Source organism: Heptranchias perlo, chromosome 36, assembly GCF_035084215.1.
Source record: "Heptranchias perlo isolate sHepPer1 chromosome 36, sHepPer1.hap1, whole genome shotgun sequence".
In the NCBI taxonomy this organism is placed as follows: Eukaryota; Metazoa; Chordata; class Chondrichthyes; order Hexanchiformes; family Hexanchidae; genus Heptranchias; species Heptranchias perlo.
In genome coordinates, this window is record NC_090360.1 from 20,178,053 (window position 1) to 20,197,309 (window position 19,257).

A 19,257-nucleotide genomic window follows, 5' to 3' on the forward strand; every position below is an offset into this window, starting at 1 on the left:
ATTCCGTACCCTTAGGGCCTTTACTGCTTTTACTCCAGGCTGACTTCCACATGGCAGTGATAGTAACTAGGGTGGATGGGAGGGATATGGGCCAGAGACCCAAACTCTGTCCCCCATTCAGTCCCTCGAGCCTGTTCCGCCATTCAATTAGACCATGGCTGACCCGTATCTTAACTCCATCCACCCGCCTTAGCTCTGTAACCCTTAATACCCTTGCCTAACAAAAAGCTATCAATCTCAGTATTGAAACTTTCAATTGACTCCCAGCCTTTTTGGAGAGAGTTCCAGATTTCCTTTGTGTGAAGAAGTGCTTCCTGACACCACCCCTGAACGGCCTAGCTCTAATTTTAAGGTTATGCCTCCTTGTTCTGGACTCTCCCACCAGAGGAAATAGTTTCTCCCTATCTACCTTATCAATTCCTTTAATCATCTTAAACACCTCAATTAGATCACCCCTTAATTTTTTACACTCAAGGGAATACAAGCCTAGTCTAAGCAACCTGTCCTCATAATTTAACCCTTTTAGCCCTGGTTTCATTTTGGTGAATCCCCCCCATTTTGGGCAGGATCACAGAGGAGAATTCAGCCTTTGATTTCCAAACAGTAAGAAAAAGGAAGCGTTAGTAGGACAATGTATTTGTAGCTTAGAAGGAACAAGAGAGCAACGACGACTCAAAGTGTATAAATAAAACAGAAAGAACGAGAGTGATTGGAAGTTAGAAGTGAGGGGGGAAATTGCTCATCAGACCACAAGCTCTTCCTAGTGTCCAGTACCAGAGAATAGCGGAGAAGAGCCTCCCCAAATATGGATTCAAGTCTTGTGCGATTTGGGATTTTTAGAAGGTTAGGAAGTTTTGAGAGGAAACTAATTGTTTAGCATGAAGTAAGAAACCAAGCTTCTGAAAGGAAACTTTAGCTATGGAGATTCCATTTGAAGTTAGAGAAGATACTGAGGTCAAGACAGTTGATGGATGCAGAAACTCAACTGAACCAGCCAGATAAATGCCATGGCTACAAGAGCAGTTCAGAGGCTGAGTATTCTACAGCGAGTGGCTCTCATCCTGATTCCTCAATGCCTCTTCACCACGGATAAGGCACAAGTAAGGAGTGTGATGGAACTCTCTCTACCTGCCTGGATGGGGGCAGCTGCAACAACACTAAAGAAGCTCGACACCATCCAGGACAAACCAGTCCATTCGATCGGCACCCCTTCCACCAGCTTAAACATCCATTCCCTCCATCACTGGTGCATTGTGGCTGCAGTGTGTACTATTTGGAGAGGGAGAGAGAGAGAGAGACAGGCTAGGACAGGGGGGAGCCTTCTCTTTGTGTGCAAGGGGAGGAGAGAGAAGCAGCTGAGACAGCTCAATGGTACTCCATGAGCTGCTTGTACTTGCTGTAGCGGGGAGAAGGTCAGTAGTGGAGACAGGAAGCTAGGGGTTTTCATTGGATGAAAGTAGAGGCTAGTTTAGCAGAGGAGATTGCAGCCCAGTAGAGCTTAATGTGGTCCCTCCAGGTCTAGAGATGGATTGCCAAACCAGTTATCCACTGCCATGGATAGACGCATCTGTGACCGGTAGATTGGTGAAGATGAGGTCAAGTATGTTATTCCCTTGTGTTGGATCTTTCACCATCTGCAACAAGCCCAGTCTGGCAGCTATGTCCTTCAGGACTTGACCAGCTCGTTCAGTGGTGCTACTACCGAGCCACTCAGTGATGGACATTGAAGTCTTCCACCCAGAGTATATTCTGTGCCCTTGTTACCCTCAGTGCTTCCTCCAAGTGGTGTTCAACATGGAGGAGTGATCAGCTGAGGGAGGGCAGGAGGTGGTAATCAGCAGGAGGTTTCCTTGTCCATGTTTGACCTGAAGCCATGAGACTTCATGGGGTCCGGAGTCAATGTCGAGGACTCCCAGGGCCACCCCCAGCTGACTGTATACCACTGTGCCCCCACGTCTGTCCTGTCGGTGAGACAGGACAGACCCAGGGATGGTGATGGAGGAGTCAGAGACGTTGGCTGATAGGTATCATTCTGTGAGTATGGCTATGTCAGGATGTTGCTTGACTAGTCTGTGGGACAGCTCTACCAACTTTGGCACCAGTGCCCAGATGTTAGTGAGGAGGTCTTTGCAGGGTCACCTGGGCTGGGTGCCCTTTGTCATGTCCTGTTTCACTGCCTAGGTCACAGCCAAGTGGCTTGTCTGGTTTTAATCTTCTTATTCTTTGTCGCAGTTTGTTACAAAAGAAGAGGGCAGTTAAGAGTCAACCCCATGTTGATGTGGGACTGGAATCACACCTAGGCCAGGCTGGGTGAGTGGGGCAGGTTTCCTTCTCTACAGGACATTAGGGAACCAGTTGGGTTTTTACGACAATCCGACAGCTTCCTCGTCACTTTTACTGATACCAGCTTTTTATTTATTTATAAACTGAGTTCAAATTTGCAAACTGCCATGGTGGGATTATGAACTCACATTCTCTAGATTATTGGTTCAGGCCTCTGGATTACTAATCCACCACACTACCATACTTGGGGATGTTTGTGAAGCTTCTCTGCTCACCACTGGTAACAATGGGATCAGTAAATTTATAGTCTGATCACCTGATCGTTTGTAAGTTTAGTTTTCCCTTTAAGTTTCGCCAAGCTCCCTGACCTGCCTGAAACAGGTTGCTGAAACTGTCATTTCGCAATGAATGAGTGTAAAGTGTGTGGGAGCTGTATAGGCGAGGGCCCGCCATCTGATTACCTTACTGCTGGGAAAAGAACCTTACCTCAGTAGTATAATGGCTTTATCCATCACTCAGAGCAAAGGTCAGGGGGTCATGAGTACAAACCACCACCCACCACTCTGGCTCATTGTGACAGTACAATACTCTCTGCTTCTGGACCTCCCATAGGAATCAAGATTTTACATCTGCAAGCTTGTTACTACAGTAATGTGACCGGACATCCTAATAGCTCATGCGTGGGTTTTGGTTTTCATGGAACAACAAGCTGAATTGCGGAATGTGATCTTAAAACACTAATAAAATTCTAGAACGTATTCTTGAACGAATATCAGCCATGGCCCAGTGGGTAGAACTCTTGCCTCTGAGTCAGAAAGTCATGGGTTTAAGCCCCACTCCAGAGACTTGAGCATAAAATCTAGCCTGATGTTTCAGTGCAGCATTGAGGGAGTTGCTGTCTTTCAGATGAAGCGTTAAACCAAGGCCCTCTTAGGTGGACGTAAAAGATCCCATGGAGCTATTTGGTGGTGGAGGCAGATTCAATCATGGCCTTCAAAAGGGAACTGGATAAGTACTTGAAAGGAAAAAATTTGCAGGGCTATGGGGATAGGGCGGGGGAGTGGGACTAGCTGGATTGGTCTTGCATAGAGCTGGTGCAGACTCGATGGGCCAAATGGCCTCCTTACGTAGTGTAACCTTCCTATGATTTCAAAGAAGAGCAGGGGAGTTCTCCCTGATGTCCTGGCAAATATTTATCTCTCAACCAACAACAGTAAAACAGGTTATCTGGTCATTATCACATTGCTGTTTGTGGGATCTTGCTGTGCGCAAATTGGATGCTGCATTTCCTACATTACAACAGTGACTACACTTCAAAAGTACTTCATTGGCTGTAAAGTGCTTTGGGATGTCCTGAGGTTGTGCCAGGTGCTATATAAATGCAAGTTCTTTCTTAATAAGGTATTTTATTGAGTGGGTAAAGCCCAAGGCACCTCCTGCAGTTAAGAGTCAACCATATTGATGTGGGACTGGAATCACATCTAGGCCAGACTGGGTAAGGTTGGCAGGTTTCCTTCTCTACAGGACATTAAGGGACCAGTTGGGTTTTTAACGGCACAAGGAAAGGGTGAGGCAGAGATCTTGGCATCTTTTACTTTGAAGCAGAGGAAGATACGGGGCTATGGGGAGAGCTTGGGGCAGATCGGGATTGTTCCAGTAAAGAGTCGTCACAGACGCTGTAAGGAAAGGGTTAATCAGACCGACTTCAAGTGCGCTAATGTAATACTGCTATTGATTTTTCTTTGTCGTATGGTAATGTTAGCTTTTAGCGTTTGTTTGTCAAGTGAAGAGCTATGATTCAATTCAATTAAAGCAGTGACCTTTAAACCTTTGAACTGAGACTGACCAACACAACTCTGGCAGGTTTTAATATGAAGTAATCACCTGCTTAGTGAAAGAAGTTAACTGGCTATTTTCAGAGAATCACTGATAATGGGTGAAAAGATGACAGTTAGTCCCGCAAAATGAAAACATCTGGGTAAATAGTGGGCCAGAAATCACGCAAAGCAGCGAAGCAACGAGCACTGACACTCCTGCGAATTAAATTAACGAGTTTACTTACTGCGGGCTCTGTGGTGTCGAATTACTTGAATTTGAGCTTAAAAAAAAATGTGCGCTTTCAAGCCAGCCTCTGAGCAGCCGTGAGTTGCCACGCGGCTGGAAACATCTGTGAGGAGAAGTCCCGCCCACAAAATCTGTCAGGAAGAGCAGCCCCGCCCACAGAATTAAGGCTGCATTGCTCAAGAAGACAAGCAGACTTCATTCATTTAAAGTTAGTATTCCGTATGTCATTGTAAATAAAAAGTTCATTTTTTTTATAAAATGCCAAAGAAACAACTGAATTAAATTAAAGAGACAGAAGGGAAAAGTAAAAATAAATTATAATTTTTATCTTTTTTTTATGACCAAAACTATTACAAGAAAGAATAATATGAGAGTCCACATTTTTAAAAGATGATGTTTAGTTGTTTGGCAGTCAATAAGTCTTACTGTGCTGTTAAAACTTAATTTAGACCAGCATACCTGTTTTGTGGTGTAATTAGTTACTTTCCAGTGGTGGTGTGTGTCAGCTTCGCTTCTGACTTCTGAGTGGTTCAAATCGCTCCCTCTCCCTGGGTTCTAGAACTTGGACTTATTTGGGGGTTGTGACAAAGTGCAGCAGACAACTGGTTTTGGTGCAAGAAACTTTGACCTTTATTCAAGAGAGAAAATACAACACAACAATCTTAACACTCTAATAAAATGGGGAACACTTCGGTACACACGAGGGAAATTACAGTAGAAAGATACCTCACCCCTCCCAATCCCCCTGTACTAGCTAAGTTGGACTCTAAAGGGCCAGAGATAATGCTCACCAAACAAATCCTTGACAGTAATTCACCCAGAGGTAAGTCAGAAATAGATTGTAGAGTGGAAACTTTGCGGATCTTCGGTTTTCTCCCGAGTTGGTTTTCTTTGGTCGCGGTGGCCCGATATTACCCGGTTGGTTGGTGGCAATATTCGGTTGGTTGTTTCATAAGGCCCTTGTTGCCGCGAGGTGTCTGTTGGTCACTGGGGCTGTTGCTCTGGTTTCTTCTTGTGTGTCGGCCTGCTTCTAGAGCTGCTGACCTTCCTTGTCGAACTGCTTTCCTGTTGTTGTATAATCTGTATTGTGCCCCCTTACCTTGTTGTTCGCTGGAAGCTGCTCTTCCTTCCAGAGACAGGCAGAACAAGACAAGCAGCACACAAGCGCCAGCAAGAACCAGAGAGAGAGAGAGAGAGAGAGAGATTTCGAGTTTTCACTTCTATATCCTTCTCTTACAATGGTCTTCGTCACTTTAAAAAAAACACTTCATGTCTGTTTAAACAGTTCTTACAAAGTTCTTAAGAATCTCTGATGGCTTTTTGATGTTCCCTCATCATGTTACAATTGCTTCTCCCGATGGGTCATTGTTAATTCCGATTTTTAGAGCTTGTCACACAAGGCTTCCTTTTGTATCCAACGTCCTAGGTGTTGATGGGTTTTGCTTTAAAACAAAGGCATGGCCCCACCATGTCTGGAGCAGTTACCTCTTTCAAAGGCTTATTGCCTTTCGAATTAGTGCTGGTTGACCACCTGCTGTAGGTTTTGCATTAAAACAGAGACATGTCTGAAGCAGTAATTCTCCCACATTCCACTGTGTGTGTTGTTGATTTTGTCTGGTGACCTCTCACCTATCCTTCCATCTTAGGATTTTGGTCAATGGCCAAAGTTTTTCCATACTCAGGGAAAAGGTGAATTTCTTTAGGGTTTTTCTCTGAGTTTTTGGGGGATCTGTGAATTTTGAGTATCTTACACCAGCTGGGCAGATGAGCAAGTTGACGCTTTTTCAATGATTTCCCTGATTGCAGCGTGCGCTGTCCCTTTAATTCAAAGCTGTCCTATCGCTGGCGAACCACTAGGAGCGATTTCCGGATTCATTGCACATGTGCGAACGCTGGAATTTACTCCTCCATCTCGCCACTGACAATGGAGGGCACTGAGGAGCTCACCGTTGTTTCAGGAGTGATTTCTGCCCCATTATCTTTTTAATGGGGGAATCAATCTGGTGCTGATTGGTACAGAATCAAAGACAGACTTGTAATTAGTAGTTTCACTTGGTGGAATAGTAATTATATGTAACAAGAGAGAAATGTGTAAAATGACGAAATAAGGGAGTTATAGTCATCTCAATAGCTTGACGGATAAAGAGCTTGTTTGTAAGGAAATCAGCTTATTAACTGAAGTTATTGACAAGGCCTGGGTCGATTTAGATTCTCCTGATACCAAGTCGCATTCATGAGAAAGTGGAAAGCAAGATGTTTACATCTTCTCCCCTGTCAATCAATAGAAATGTTGTAAAATTATCCATTCGCTATTACTCTGCAGATGTAAAGCTATACACATGACCCAGACGTGATCAGGTCTGCGTATCTTACCATATATGGACATTTCGATCAGGAACCTGTAACACAGAAAGGTATATAGATCGGCCTAAATACTGAGCTCAGATCTGAGTCCCCAACCATCAGGTATACTGTCTTTTAAGTGTATACCTAAGTATTATCGCATGTACTGAATGCTTAATAAACCTATGAACGCCTGATCTCAACATTTGAAGAACCTTATTGATTTTGAGGCATAGATAGAACATTTAATCTAAATACAATCCATCCTCTACCAGACTCAACGGGCCAAACGGTCTCCTTCTGTCCTGTAAACGTCTGTGGTTCTAAACATAGGTGAGGGGCCAAGACCCATGGTGCAGAACACCACCAGGATTGAAGAAGGTAAGAGCGAAGATAAGATAGATCATAAAGCAGTGGTTAGGCGATTTTAAAAAAAATTGTCGGTTAACAGGAGAAAGGAGCGACTGAGGGAGGGAAAAAGTTCCACAGTTTTGAAGTCCTGGGAAAGAATGAGTTTGAGTAGAAGATTGTGCAATGAATCTTTGGCATATATTCTGGCTGGCTTGGTCTCACCAGCATACAACATGGGGGGATGGGAAATTGTGCAAGAGCTTAGTTTAAACAGTAAACTCATCCTAATAAATCCAAGCATGATTTTCTCAGGGGGAATGTGCTGTGTGCACGGCGCACCCATATAACACAGGCAAAAAACACCAGCCATGGTAGGGTCAGCTGTGGCTCAGTGGTTGTGCTCTTGCCTCTGAGTCAGAAGGTTGTAGGTTCAAATCCCACTCCAGAAACTTAAACACATAATCTAAGCTTGTAGTGCAGAAATAACATTTATTACCTGAGCCCTCTATCTGATCAGTTCATTCTATTGGGTAGGCTTACCTTGGCAGCTTCCATCATTCTTCCACAACTATTCCTAGATTTCCATGAGTAACCACAGTGCTGCTCCTGGCTGTCACTTCCTGCCAGGAATATTGTGATCAGTGCCAAACAGGGCAACCCATCTCATTCGACAAGTCCATTTCACCAGCCATCAGCCAGGCCTGGTGCCAGAATTAAAGGGGTGCGGCTACTGATCTTTAAGTGGCCGCCAGCCTTTAATTCTGGAAGACAGCCCTTTAAGGGCTGGTGGCTCGTACTATTCCCACCATCTTTGACAACTCTTACCTGCAGGCCCGATCCAGGTCAGGAGTTCACCTCAGGTACTAAATGAGGGAAGACCAGGAAGATCCAATGGGTTCAGCCCTTCACGGTCCGGGTGAAGGGGAAGCTCTCGGTGCTCCAGTCCTGCCTCTTCACTGCCAAGACCAGGAACTAGGCCTTTTTATTTCAACACACCGAGGATGCAGAGAGGAGGGAGAATGTGCAGGGTGGAAAAATAGAGGAAAATTCAGATCAGCAATTACCGCAGCACTATTGACAAAACTGCAACCTGGTGTCACATGGAGCCTAGTGTTGGATGATACCCTGTGAATAATACCTTTGCATATTTTATACCATCTGAATATCAAGATAGCAATCTCTAAGGGGCAGATTTTCAACTTGCCATCTGGGTGTCAAATTGGCAATGCGGATTGGCCTCCTTTTACAGAAACCACCCGATTTTTATTTGCATTGACGGTTCTCATGTAACGACCTCTTGAACCATTTACTCTGTCTTCTCTGACGCTTCCATTATAGTGGACACCACTATTGTTGTATCTTGCGACTACCAGGATGGTAGATGGCGAACCAGATGGATCTTGGTCCTTTTTCCGCCCAGCAGTTCCTATGTTCCCTGCCAACGTACTCCAGCATTGTTATACCTTTGGGTCAAAATATCTCCGCCTCACTTCCTTCCTTTCAGGGAGGTTTCTAATATGGGCTGTGGGATATGAACCATCTCCTCAGTCAACAGAGAGCCTGGATCACCTCAAACTCTCTCCTTTCCCAAAAGAAAGCGAGCCCCCAGTATCGCCAGTCACTTAAATTGCTTCCACCCAGAATCATTTATAATTGCCTTTGTTCAGGTTCTGCGATCCAGCAAGAGACCTGACCAATGTCCCAATAGAGAGTGAACTAAATGTAAGTCATAATGTAAGTCAATTAATTTAAAACTGATTTTATTGTACCAAGTTCACAGCAAAACTTCAATTTACATTAAAAAATAAACAGTTTCTAACGAAGCCAAAGTTCCCAGTTTGCAGACAACTTCTCAAGTGGTCCAGAGGAGCTTGTAAACTGGTTTGTTTCTCTGTACGCAACACCAACCAAAGTGTCTCTCTGGGACCACCATCGATTACACCGCCATGTGTTAAAGTACAAGCCACAGCAAACCTCACCTCGCTAGTGCTTCCCGAAAGAGGACATCAACTGGATTCCTGAACCTTCTTCGCTGGCACTGAGGTGGGAATAATTTGACAAGCGTATGAAGCCTCAATGGGGGTCGAAACTCAATCGGGTCCTTCCATTTGCTCTGTTTGACACCCTAAAGTCGATTGGATTGTGCCAATTACAAACTCTCAAATGTTGACTGGGTTTATTTGAAAATAAAATGACCAACATTAAACCACATTTGGTTAATTCAGTGATTTTATCCCTTATCAACTGAAAGACTGTCAAATTATATATTGAGCACCGACTGACATCTCAAGACACTGAAGCAGACAATCACAGTACTGATCATTATTTTAATTATACAGGATAGAGTTTCAGATAGCAGCACACAGCAATATATATATTACATTCACAAGTTAATGAAAAACATAGGATGCACATCAGTATTTGCTGGTTTATACTGGTGTAGCCATTTGAGGTCCATGTCACATACTTTACAAATACTAGTGAGTAAGGTCACATGTTGCAGTCCCATTGCAGTCAAGCAGGGAGGCAGCAGGTGTCTATGGTGGGACAGTGACGACCCACAAATCCCCCACTTTGTCCTGAGATGTTGGAGCAGCTGGTTTCAGCTGCTGGTCACATTGTCCTGTTGGAGGTCAGCACTGACCCGAACTCTGTCTTGGACCTTCCAAAAATGGAAAATTGCAAGGAGATTCCCAATATTTGAGGTTCATGTGCAAAGCCTCATCTGTTTTTGATAAGCAGGAACTTAACACCATGAATGGCCGGGAACTGTGCATCTTCTACACACGGACTTCCCTGCAAATTCCTACTTTATCTGAATTCCAAAATAAAAGGACATGATGCCCTCAACACAACACCAATGTGCAACCGGGTCTGAACACAAGTAATTGAGTTGCCTGCTAGCTGCTCGAGGACATTATAAAATTATGATATCATTTTCACAGTGAATGTTTGCCCATGGTATCAGAAATGAAAAACTGAATGCTCAGGTATTGATCTTGTTTTCTTAAATACCCTCTCCTGAAACTTCCTCCTCTCTTGGCCCGTGGGCACTGCTTTACGCTGAGGATTTGCTTCCACAGGCCCCAGCTCTTCTCTGGTACTTCACCCAGGTGTCGACCCGTTGGGGGGTCATCACAACGGAGCCCAACCCTGTCCTCATTCCCTAGGTTCGGACACATGCCTTTTCCAGCAGGGATAACACACAGGAGTGGAGGCCCCCCCCTGGCCGATCCTTCACCTCCCTAACCTAGAAGGCCACTAAAGCCCAGGCCAAGATCAGCGAACTCGACAAGGACTGTAGGTCAAATCCTGGAGCACTTCTGATCAGCGTAGCTCGATATCACAATCGGCAGTGCTTTTACCAGCTGAGGCATCGGGGAAACACTTCACTGATTTTTCAACTGATTAACACTAAATAATCTGATGATCCCTGCAGCAAACAGAAAACGGAAGCAATCTGACACATTGCTAAAGAGCAACACCGATTAAGAAGATGATCACTGAATTCATACTGACAAAACCAACCTACTTGTGAACCTCGGTTAGATGGTTACACAGCTCCCTACCTCTGCCCACTTTTGCAGCTGACATCTCCTTCCCTAGCCCCCACTCATGCTGTGTGCATCATGGGCCAACCTGAGTAGTCGGCCTGCTTCCCAGACTTCCAGGCGAACAGCGCAAACAATGACTAGAAACGATGGGTAGTGATGGCGTAAGATGAAATCCCCAAGAGATGTTTCTACTCTTATAGAAATAATCGATATAAGATCAGCCCGTGTTTCAGTTTGGCGTAAACCACCATGGTGATGTCACCATCGCATCATGACATCACTTCGGACCATCAGACATCTCGTCTCGTGTCTGATTGGTCCAGTCGAAGTGAAGTTAACAGGATAGTCTTTACGATCCTGGCCCCCGACTCAGAAGTTTGCCTATCTGGAACACAAAACTGGAATTCGGAGGGCAAAGGTCAGTCGGAGCTGCCAAGTTTTCCATCCATGGAATTCCCAGTGGGCAAAGCTCTGAGTCGGGAGCTGAATTGGTAAAATCTATCCCAACAGACATTTAAAAACAACAACAAAAAAATTCCATCACAGAATCTAACAGAGCTAATTGTTGGAAAAACAGTTCCTTTGACGCTATCACTAATACAAAATGAGAATTAGAAACCTCGAGTAGTTAGAAACAGTTCCCTACATACTGTAAGGTAGAATGATGTGATATACTGGGGGATTAGTTGCAGGTTTATCAAAACCAAACCCTTGATAGGTCTACTCAGTTGGTGGAGCACTTATCAGAAGTAACTGTCTGGCTTTTCGTAGCACTAACTAGTGAAAGGGATCACCATCAATGATGTCCAATTGCTAATGGAGCCCAACAATATTTCAGCAGCAGTAGAGACCCATCAAAAAATTTGTGATTTTTCAGGTAGTTGAAATCTTATTTTAATTAAAAGAAGTTAATTTCTAATTCCTCCCCTTCTCTGATTTAGATCATTCCTTGCCATGCACCATTCCTTGGGCGCAATGGCTGGCTAGTGACGCACGCCTTTTTCCCAGCGAAGAAGGTAGGCAGATGACCTCTGTGCCCTGCGTCATACACCCTACCCTGGTAGGGAGGAATCACATGCTGTTTGGCAAACTGTTTGGCACTGGACCTATATCCCATCATTGACATTATTAGTGCAATTATTGTTAGATGCCATCAAGAGGGAGCTGGACTGGTTCCTGACTGGAGCAGAGGTCACATCATAAAGAAGGTAAGAGTCTTTATAGATGACACTTGGTCCTTGTGATTTTGATCGCCTGAAGGGGTCGGAGAGGAGTTTAAAGAGTCCCACTGCTGGCACAGAGCCTTGCCCGCCAGGAACACATACTGGGAACTTGCACGGAGATTCGTAGGCAACGCACCATTTCCCACATTACACCTCTGGCGAGCAAGGCTCAGTGCCAGGAGCGTGTGTTTGTAAAATATATCCTTGTATCGCAGCTAAGAGGGGGGCAGTAGTGGGGGCAAGTGACCTACTCCGCTTACCATTCCATGACTGAGAGGGCAGGCAGGCAACCTGCTGCCATGTTTCTGCTAATGCTGTTCTGTAACCATCTGACAGTTGGCACACATAGAATGGTGAGGGCAACGCTCCTTACCTCCCGGAGCAGCTAGATGGCACTGGAACCCATCAGTTTGGTGCTTCATTGGCTGGAGGTCGAAATGTAACATTTCCATCCTCCAAAACCTTTGGTAACACCACTGACAGCTTTGTTTTGTCTTTGGAGGTTTGTTGATGATGCCATAAATGATGCAACGCTGCTCAAATTAGACTAGAATTTTTCACTAAAGGGAGAGATAACTTCTTAAAGGGTTAAATGGCAGATGGTTAGTGCTGCAGGCAAGGTCTCAGGGAAAAGGCAATAAGTTCACTTTGCTTTCGTTATTCAAGTTAAGAAGGTTGTTCACCTGACCAATTTGCAGCCATAACCTTATGATATATTACTTCATACAGGCTGCTGTGTTCATCCCTTGTTCCTCCCAAGCTGTCATAATGATTTTGTGTTTTCTTTTAAAATTACTTCATGAATTTTTCTCCCCTCGAGGGAGACGGGATTTCCAAATGCAAGCAGAAGACGACCTGGGCTGCAGATCTTTTTATAGAGAGGCTGCTCGCAGGCCGCCTGGTGAAAGGTGCCATCCAAGCGAGCAGAGAATCAGAGGATATCAGGTTTTACTCACTGCAAAATATTCCGGCCAGGTTCCTGACTGGCAATGGGTTCAACACAATATTATGCAACTGAACAAATAAATTCAAGTGACAGGTGGACTGGAATTTAAACTAGTGACCTTATCAGGAGGAAAAGTGCTTCAACACTTGGGTTCTTCATCCTTGGGAATTGGGGCAGAGCAACGGATTGGTTCAAGACTGTAACAAGGTCTTTTGCTATAAACGTACAAACTCCAGTTCTAGGAACACCTCACGTACTACAATTCTTGATCCTGTATCTCTTCTGTTTTATTTTTCCTAAACAATTGCCACACGGCCAAACTTAAATCTTACCATGACATCTCCAATAACAGCACACCTTTCTAAAAGCAGATAGAGAGAGAAAGCTCCCTCCCATTATTAGCCCGCTTAACATGTCTGCGGTATCCAACACCCCTCCATGAATTAAGCCAAGAGGAAGGACAAAATTAGTCCCTAAAAGAAGCTTGCAGGTACGGTTCTTTACCCGCAGAACAGTGCATGAGTTATAATTTCCATCGGCTATTGCTAGCTTTCATTTATATGATGGTTTATCTAATCTGGTTTAAATAGTTATAGTGTAACTAGTGTCTGAGGAGCAGATTGGAATAATCCCTCATATCAAGGTGACGATTTAATTCCTGCCCTTGGCCTAGACATTGCATTCCCATGTGTCCTGCACTATTCTTTTTGCCCGATGCACTAGTTTTAGAACTGCAAAGCAACTCAACAGAACCACCTGTGCTAAAGTGTCTTAAGTCCTGTCTCATGTATCAGCGCCAGGCAATCCATGAGGATCAACTTCCCATCACATCAACCCCACCAACTTGCATTCAACTTAGCGTCTTTAATGTAGAACATGCTTCACAGAGGCATGATGAAAGAAAATAAAGCGCTGAGCCCAAATAAGGAGAGATTAAGAGCAGTGACCAAAAGCTTGGACAAGGAGGTAGGTTTCAAGGAGGGTCTTAAAGGAAGAGAGGCAGCGGGGTTTGGGAAAAGAATTCCAGGGAGTGGGATCGAGGTGGCTGAAAGCATAGCTGCCAATGGTGGGATGAAGGGAGGAGGGCTACACAAGATGCCGGAGTCAGAGAGTTTGGTGGGGGAGGGAGTTGAAGGGCTTTAGGAGGTGACAGAGATAGGGAGGGGCAAGGCCATGGAGGGGTTTAGATACAAAGGAAGGAAAGACAAGAATGAAAATTTTAAATTTGAAGCATCGGAGGACTGGGAGCTAGTGTGAGACAGTGAGGACAGAGTAATGGGCAAATGGGAATTGGTGTAGGATAGGATAAAACTAATCTGGGGGGTCAGTGTCAATTAAACTAATGTTGTGTGTGTGACTGCGCCATAAAAAAACTGAACAAAAATTACTTTGGCTTGTTTTTGACCAGGGAATGGTAAAGGGATGAGGACTGGGTGTGTTTTTAAATTGAGAAACAAAGGGGAAGAACTTGAAAACAGCAAAAGAGAAGGCAAGGTCAATCAGAAATTAACGATCAGGTGATGAACAAGAGGGGGAAGAAGGAGAGACAGTAAAACAAGAAGGAGAGATAGAGATAATAAACAAGAGAGAGATAGAGATATTTTATCAAGAGGGAGAGAAAGATAATTAAACAAGAGGAGAGACAGAGATACTTAAAGAAGAGGGAGAGATAGTTGAACAAGAGGGAGAGATAGTTGAACAAGAGGGAGAGATAGATAGTAAAACAAGAGGGAGAGATCGAGATAGTAAACAAGAGGGAGAGATAGAGATAGTAAACAAGAGGAAGAGAAAGAAATAGTTAAACAAGATGGAGAAATAGAGATAGTTAAAGAAGAGGGAGAAATAGAGATAGTAAACAAGAGGGAGAGATGGAGAAAGCAAAACAAAGGCAATCGCCTCATGACATTGGAAGACCCTTGTGGAATTTAGCGGTGTCCATGAGACATGGTAATGATATTACCCCAGAAGACTTCGCATGTATTTGAAAGAGTGTGGGGTCGGTGACAAAACGTCATATTCCCTACCACAATAAATGGTCCAGAGATCAACTCTGGAACTAACTGAAAGTGCATTTTTTAACTAGTATCTGACTAATGGTGTAATGCTGGTGGATGCTGGGAAATGGGGGTGGAAACTTTAACCCTTACAGTTCAGTCAGCAGCGAATCATTCTGGAGACAGGTGCCAATTACCAGTGCTCGATTAAGACTTCAAACTGATGAATGATAAATATATTCTTTAAGAACATCAGTGATGATTTTTTTTTCTTTCAGGGGTGAGGTACTTTCTTACTAGGCACTCTTTATTTCCTCATCTTCTCCCCTTCTTAATGGTTCTCCAGGGCCGTATACCTCCACCCACAGAGAGGGTGGTGCAGAGCTGCCTACTCCCAAGCAATACCAATGCCACTCTTGGACAACTGCCAGGAGAAGCATGACAGTGGCCTATTGGTGTTTTGTCTTTCCCGTAGCTCGATGCCCATCACTTTGTGCCACCTCACCTTGGTGCTGCCAGCAACACTGATCTTCAAAGCCAAAGAACGTCATGTGTCTGTCAGACTCTTGACAAGGTCTTTTGGCTGCTAGGCTCAAGAAGAGAATGTTAAATCTTAATTGCATATCTGCGTTATCACGGCAAGTTAGGATGGAGATTGGCAGATTTGTTCTCCATGTCTAGAGCTTCCTATGATTTACCCTGACGTTGTAGCTCAATCCTCACCTCACCTCACCAAGGTGAAATCTATTGGCCATGCTTTCTTCACCTGTGACCTTTCTGAGGTAAATGGTCAAATTAGTGTGAATTAGGGCCCAATTTGAAGATAGTTTTGTGCATTGTACCCAAGTTTATGCCCCCAAGAATTGATTTTACTTAATAATTGGCAACATAACGAGCTTTCCCTACATTAGGAGCAAGACAAGAACTCAAGCGTTGAGAGGTGAAGCAACATGCGCCCAGACATTACGCCGTTTGAACGCTTAACGTGTTTGTCCAAAATTCCTCGGTTGGCTCATTTCAACTGCAAACCATTTATTTTAAACAGGCTAAAAGAGCAGCGAGAGGAATTTCAGATAAACACAGCAGGGGTAATTTCCGGACTTTGTGTTTCCTGAGGGAAGCCTTGCCTGGTGAGAGAGCATATCGGAAATTCCAGCGAATGCGGCGGAATTTCTGATTACACGCTCTCAGAGGGCAAGATTCCCTGCCAGGAGCGTGAAGTTACATAGTCGTCCCACTACAGTGCTACCATATCTGTAAACTGGCCCAGGAGTCAAAGAGTCCATTCTGAAATGTTGTTTGATTCCTGGAATCCTTTATTGGCTCATTTCCGTGTCCATATTGTGTCCCGAGTTGCTGGCAGCTCTTTGTCCAACTTTCTCCCTTGGGGTTGTACACGTTTTATCCAACGGAAGTGGTGAGAAATGAGGGGATTCCTAGCTTTCCCTGCAATGTGAGACAGGTCTAATCCCCTCGGGTGAGAGAAGCCAAGTTTAGCACACAGGGGAGATGGAGATGAGTCTGGTTTCCTGGGATTGTTTCCTTGCCTTTACTGAGTAGAGATGGAGCATTATTGAACATGGCGCCATCTGGAGGTGTAGAGGGGAGCTCAGATAACAACAATAAGAAACATCATTTAATTTTGTTTTTCTGTACAAAAAGTGCAGCCTTAAGAAGAAATAGATTTTGCAAAGGAGAGCTCCTGACACAGAACTTTGTGCGATGGGAATGCACATCGGGAATTGTGCATGGAGATCAGTGTGCCCGGTTCGATTTTCCATCCATTCACTTTGGAAAGTTGTATGGGATATGCAGCCCCCCATGGTCGAATCCCCGATATCGTGGATTCGACCATGGGGGGCTGCATATCCCATACATCGCATCACCACAAAGCTGTGTGTCGCATGCACTAATCCATCACAGTCAATTTTTCTGATCTCGTTTTAATCCTTAGTGTGTCACTGGTCTTATTTGATGTTTGAACAGAGTCACAGGTTGCCCTGGGAGCATCTAGCGTGTAATCTTTTAACTGGCTTGACAAATAAACAAAAAATCACGTGGCTAATCAAAAACCCACTTTTTTTAAAAAAAAGAACAGCATCAAATCCACCAGAATAGAAACAGAAGAGAACGAAGGAATGTCAAAAGATTTCGAGAAACGAGACATCAGAGGATCGATTAGATTAGGTCAGAATATAAATTAGCACGATATCAAGAACAAAATAAGATGGAGAGTGGGAGAGAGAGAGATATAAAGCAACTGGGAGTACAGAATTAAAGCATTTATTTTTAGTGGGTTTTTTTTGTATATTAGAAAGAAAGAGCTCCTTTTACGTCCTCAGGACGTTCCAAAGTGCTTTACAGCCAATGAAGTACTTTTGAGGTGTAGTCACTGTTCTAATGCAGGGAAACGCAGCAGCCAATTTGCACAAAGCAAGGTCCCACAAACTGCAATGTGATGAATGATAAGATAATGATATTAATTGAGGGATAAATGTTGGCTAAGACACAGGAAAATCTCAGGAGGGTCGATGAGGGTAATGCATTTGATGTAGTGTACATGGATTTTAGCAAGGCTTGTCCAACTGGCAGGCTGGTCAAAAAAGTAAAAGCCCATGGGATCCAAGGGAAAGTGGCAAGTTGGATCCAAAATTGGCTCAGTGGCAGGAAGCAAAGGGTAATGGTTGACACAGTGTTTTTGCGACTGGAAGGCATATTCCGCAAGGCTCAGTACTAGGTCCTTTGCTTTTTGTGGTATATATCAATGATTTGGACTTGAATGTGGGGGGCTTGATCAAGAAGTTTGCAGATGACACAAAAATTGGCCATGTGGAGGAAAGCTGTAGACTGCAGGAAGATATCAAGGAACTGGTCAGGTGGGCAGAAAAGTGGCAAATGGAATTCAATCCAAAGAAGTGTGAGGTAATGCATTTGGGGAGGGCAAAAAAGGCAAGAGAATACACAATAAATGAGAGGTGTAGAGGAACAAAGGGACCTTGGAGTGAATGTCCACAGATCCCTGCCGATAGCAGGACAAGGTGGTTAAAAAGGCATACGGGATACTTTCCTTTATTAGCCGAGGCAAAGAATATAAGAGCAGGGAGGTTATGCTAGAACCGTATAAAACATTGGTTAGGCCACAGCTTGAGTACTGCGTACAGTTCTGGTCACCACAATACAGGAAAGGTGTGATTGCACTAGAGAGGATACAGAGGAGATTTACGAGGATGTTGCCAGGGCTGGAGAATTTTAGCTACAAGAAAAGATTGCATAGGCTGGGGATGTTTTCTTTGGAACAAAGGAGGCTGAGGGGAGATTTAATTGAGGTGTATAAAATTATGACGGGACTAGATAGAGTGGAGAGGGTGGAGCTATTTCCCTTAGTAGAGGGGTCAGTGACCAGGGGGCATAGATTTAAAGTAATTGGTGGAAGGAGAACAGAATTGAAATGACAAAGACAGTCTGATGTATCTTTCCACCTCAACGCTTCAGGCAATATAACCCACAGCAGAATACGAGCACCCTACATTTTGGTCATTTGCGGCCCAATTTGTTATGGTCTGTGTCCCCATGTTACTGGGCTTGAAGGTTGAGAGGTGAAGATGCCACTTGGACTGTGGAATTCTGCGGGTGCCTTTGTGCATTTTCAAATGGAACTTTTACGTTTCCTTAAATGAAAGGATTGCAGTTTCAGATTGCAGATGGAAACTCCCAGGAAACCAAAAGCAACCTGTCTCCAACAAGTCAATGTTAAGGCCGGTGAAAGCTTCTTACTATTGTGGTTTGTTTTCAGTGTTTTGGTCCCTCCTGTAGATAAGAATCCGAACCTAACTGAAGCAATTACTGGCAGCAGACAATTCGTAGTGGAATTTCGGGACAAGATGCCCCTCCCCAGTTCACTGGTGTAAACAGCAGCAGGTTTAGGACCAAGTCGGGATATATTAGTAGCTCAGCTTCTTGACCACTTCCCAAGGGAATTCACTCCTGCCAAAATGGCCGTAGCACGCTGTTTTTTGGTAGATTGCTTTCTTCAAATTTAGGTCCCTAGAAAAGGAAACATTTTTTGTCTGATACAAGGTCACAAGGTAGATGCAAAGGACAACGCACAAGATAGAGACAGATGAGAGCAACTATCCAAACCATCTTAGTTCATCCACCCAGAAGGATCTTACAGCTCTCCCAACTGGGGCATTCAACTATTTCTTAAAGATTCATGGCTTTTCTTCTCCAATACTCATCTTGGGAGTCCATTCCAAGTGTTAATCACTTGTGTGCAGATGAATTTCCTGATATCAGTGTTAAATTTGTCTTTAGCTAGTTTGATCCTGTGTCGTGGTGCAGTTTAACGTAGTCTTCCAAATGTATCTTTTCTACATTGTATGCTATCTTATAAGATTACATTTCATCATCTCCCTTAAAGGCTGAAAAGCCCAATTTCCTCCAGTCTGTCCTTACATTTCAGTCCTCTGACCCTTGGAATCAGCCTTATGGTTTCTCTC

The 19,257-nt window shown here is 44.1% G+C and overlaps 1 protein-coding gene across 3 annotated transcripts in view; it reads right to left on the minus strand.

Moving 5' to 3' along the window:
- Positions 1-8,784: 8,784 nt before the first annotated feature.
- Positions 8,785-19,257, minus strand: part of LOC137304185 (S-adenosylmethionine synthase-like) — a 42,374-nt gene continuing 31,901 nt past the window's right edge. For 2 of the 3 annotated variants that reach the window (XM_067972706.1, XM_067972708.1), the window contains exon 9: positions 8,785-18,802. In XM_067972706.1, the coding sequence (XP_067828807.1) occupies positions 18,700-18,802 (103 nt within the window). In that variant the 3' untranslated portion in view covers positions 8,785-18,699. The remainder of the gene's footprint in view (positions 18,803-19,257) is intronic. The other variant, XM_067972707.1, reaches the window with a different exon arrangement.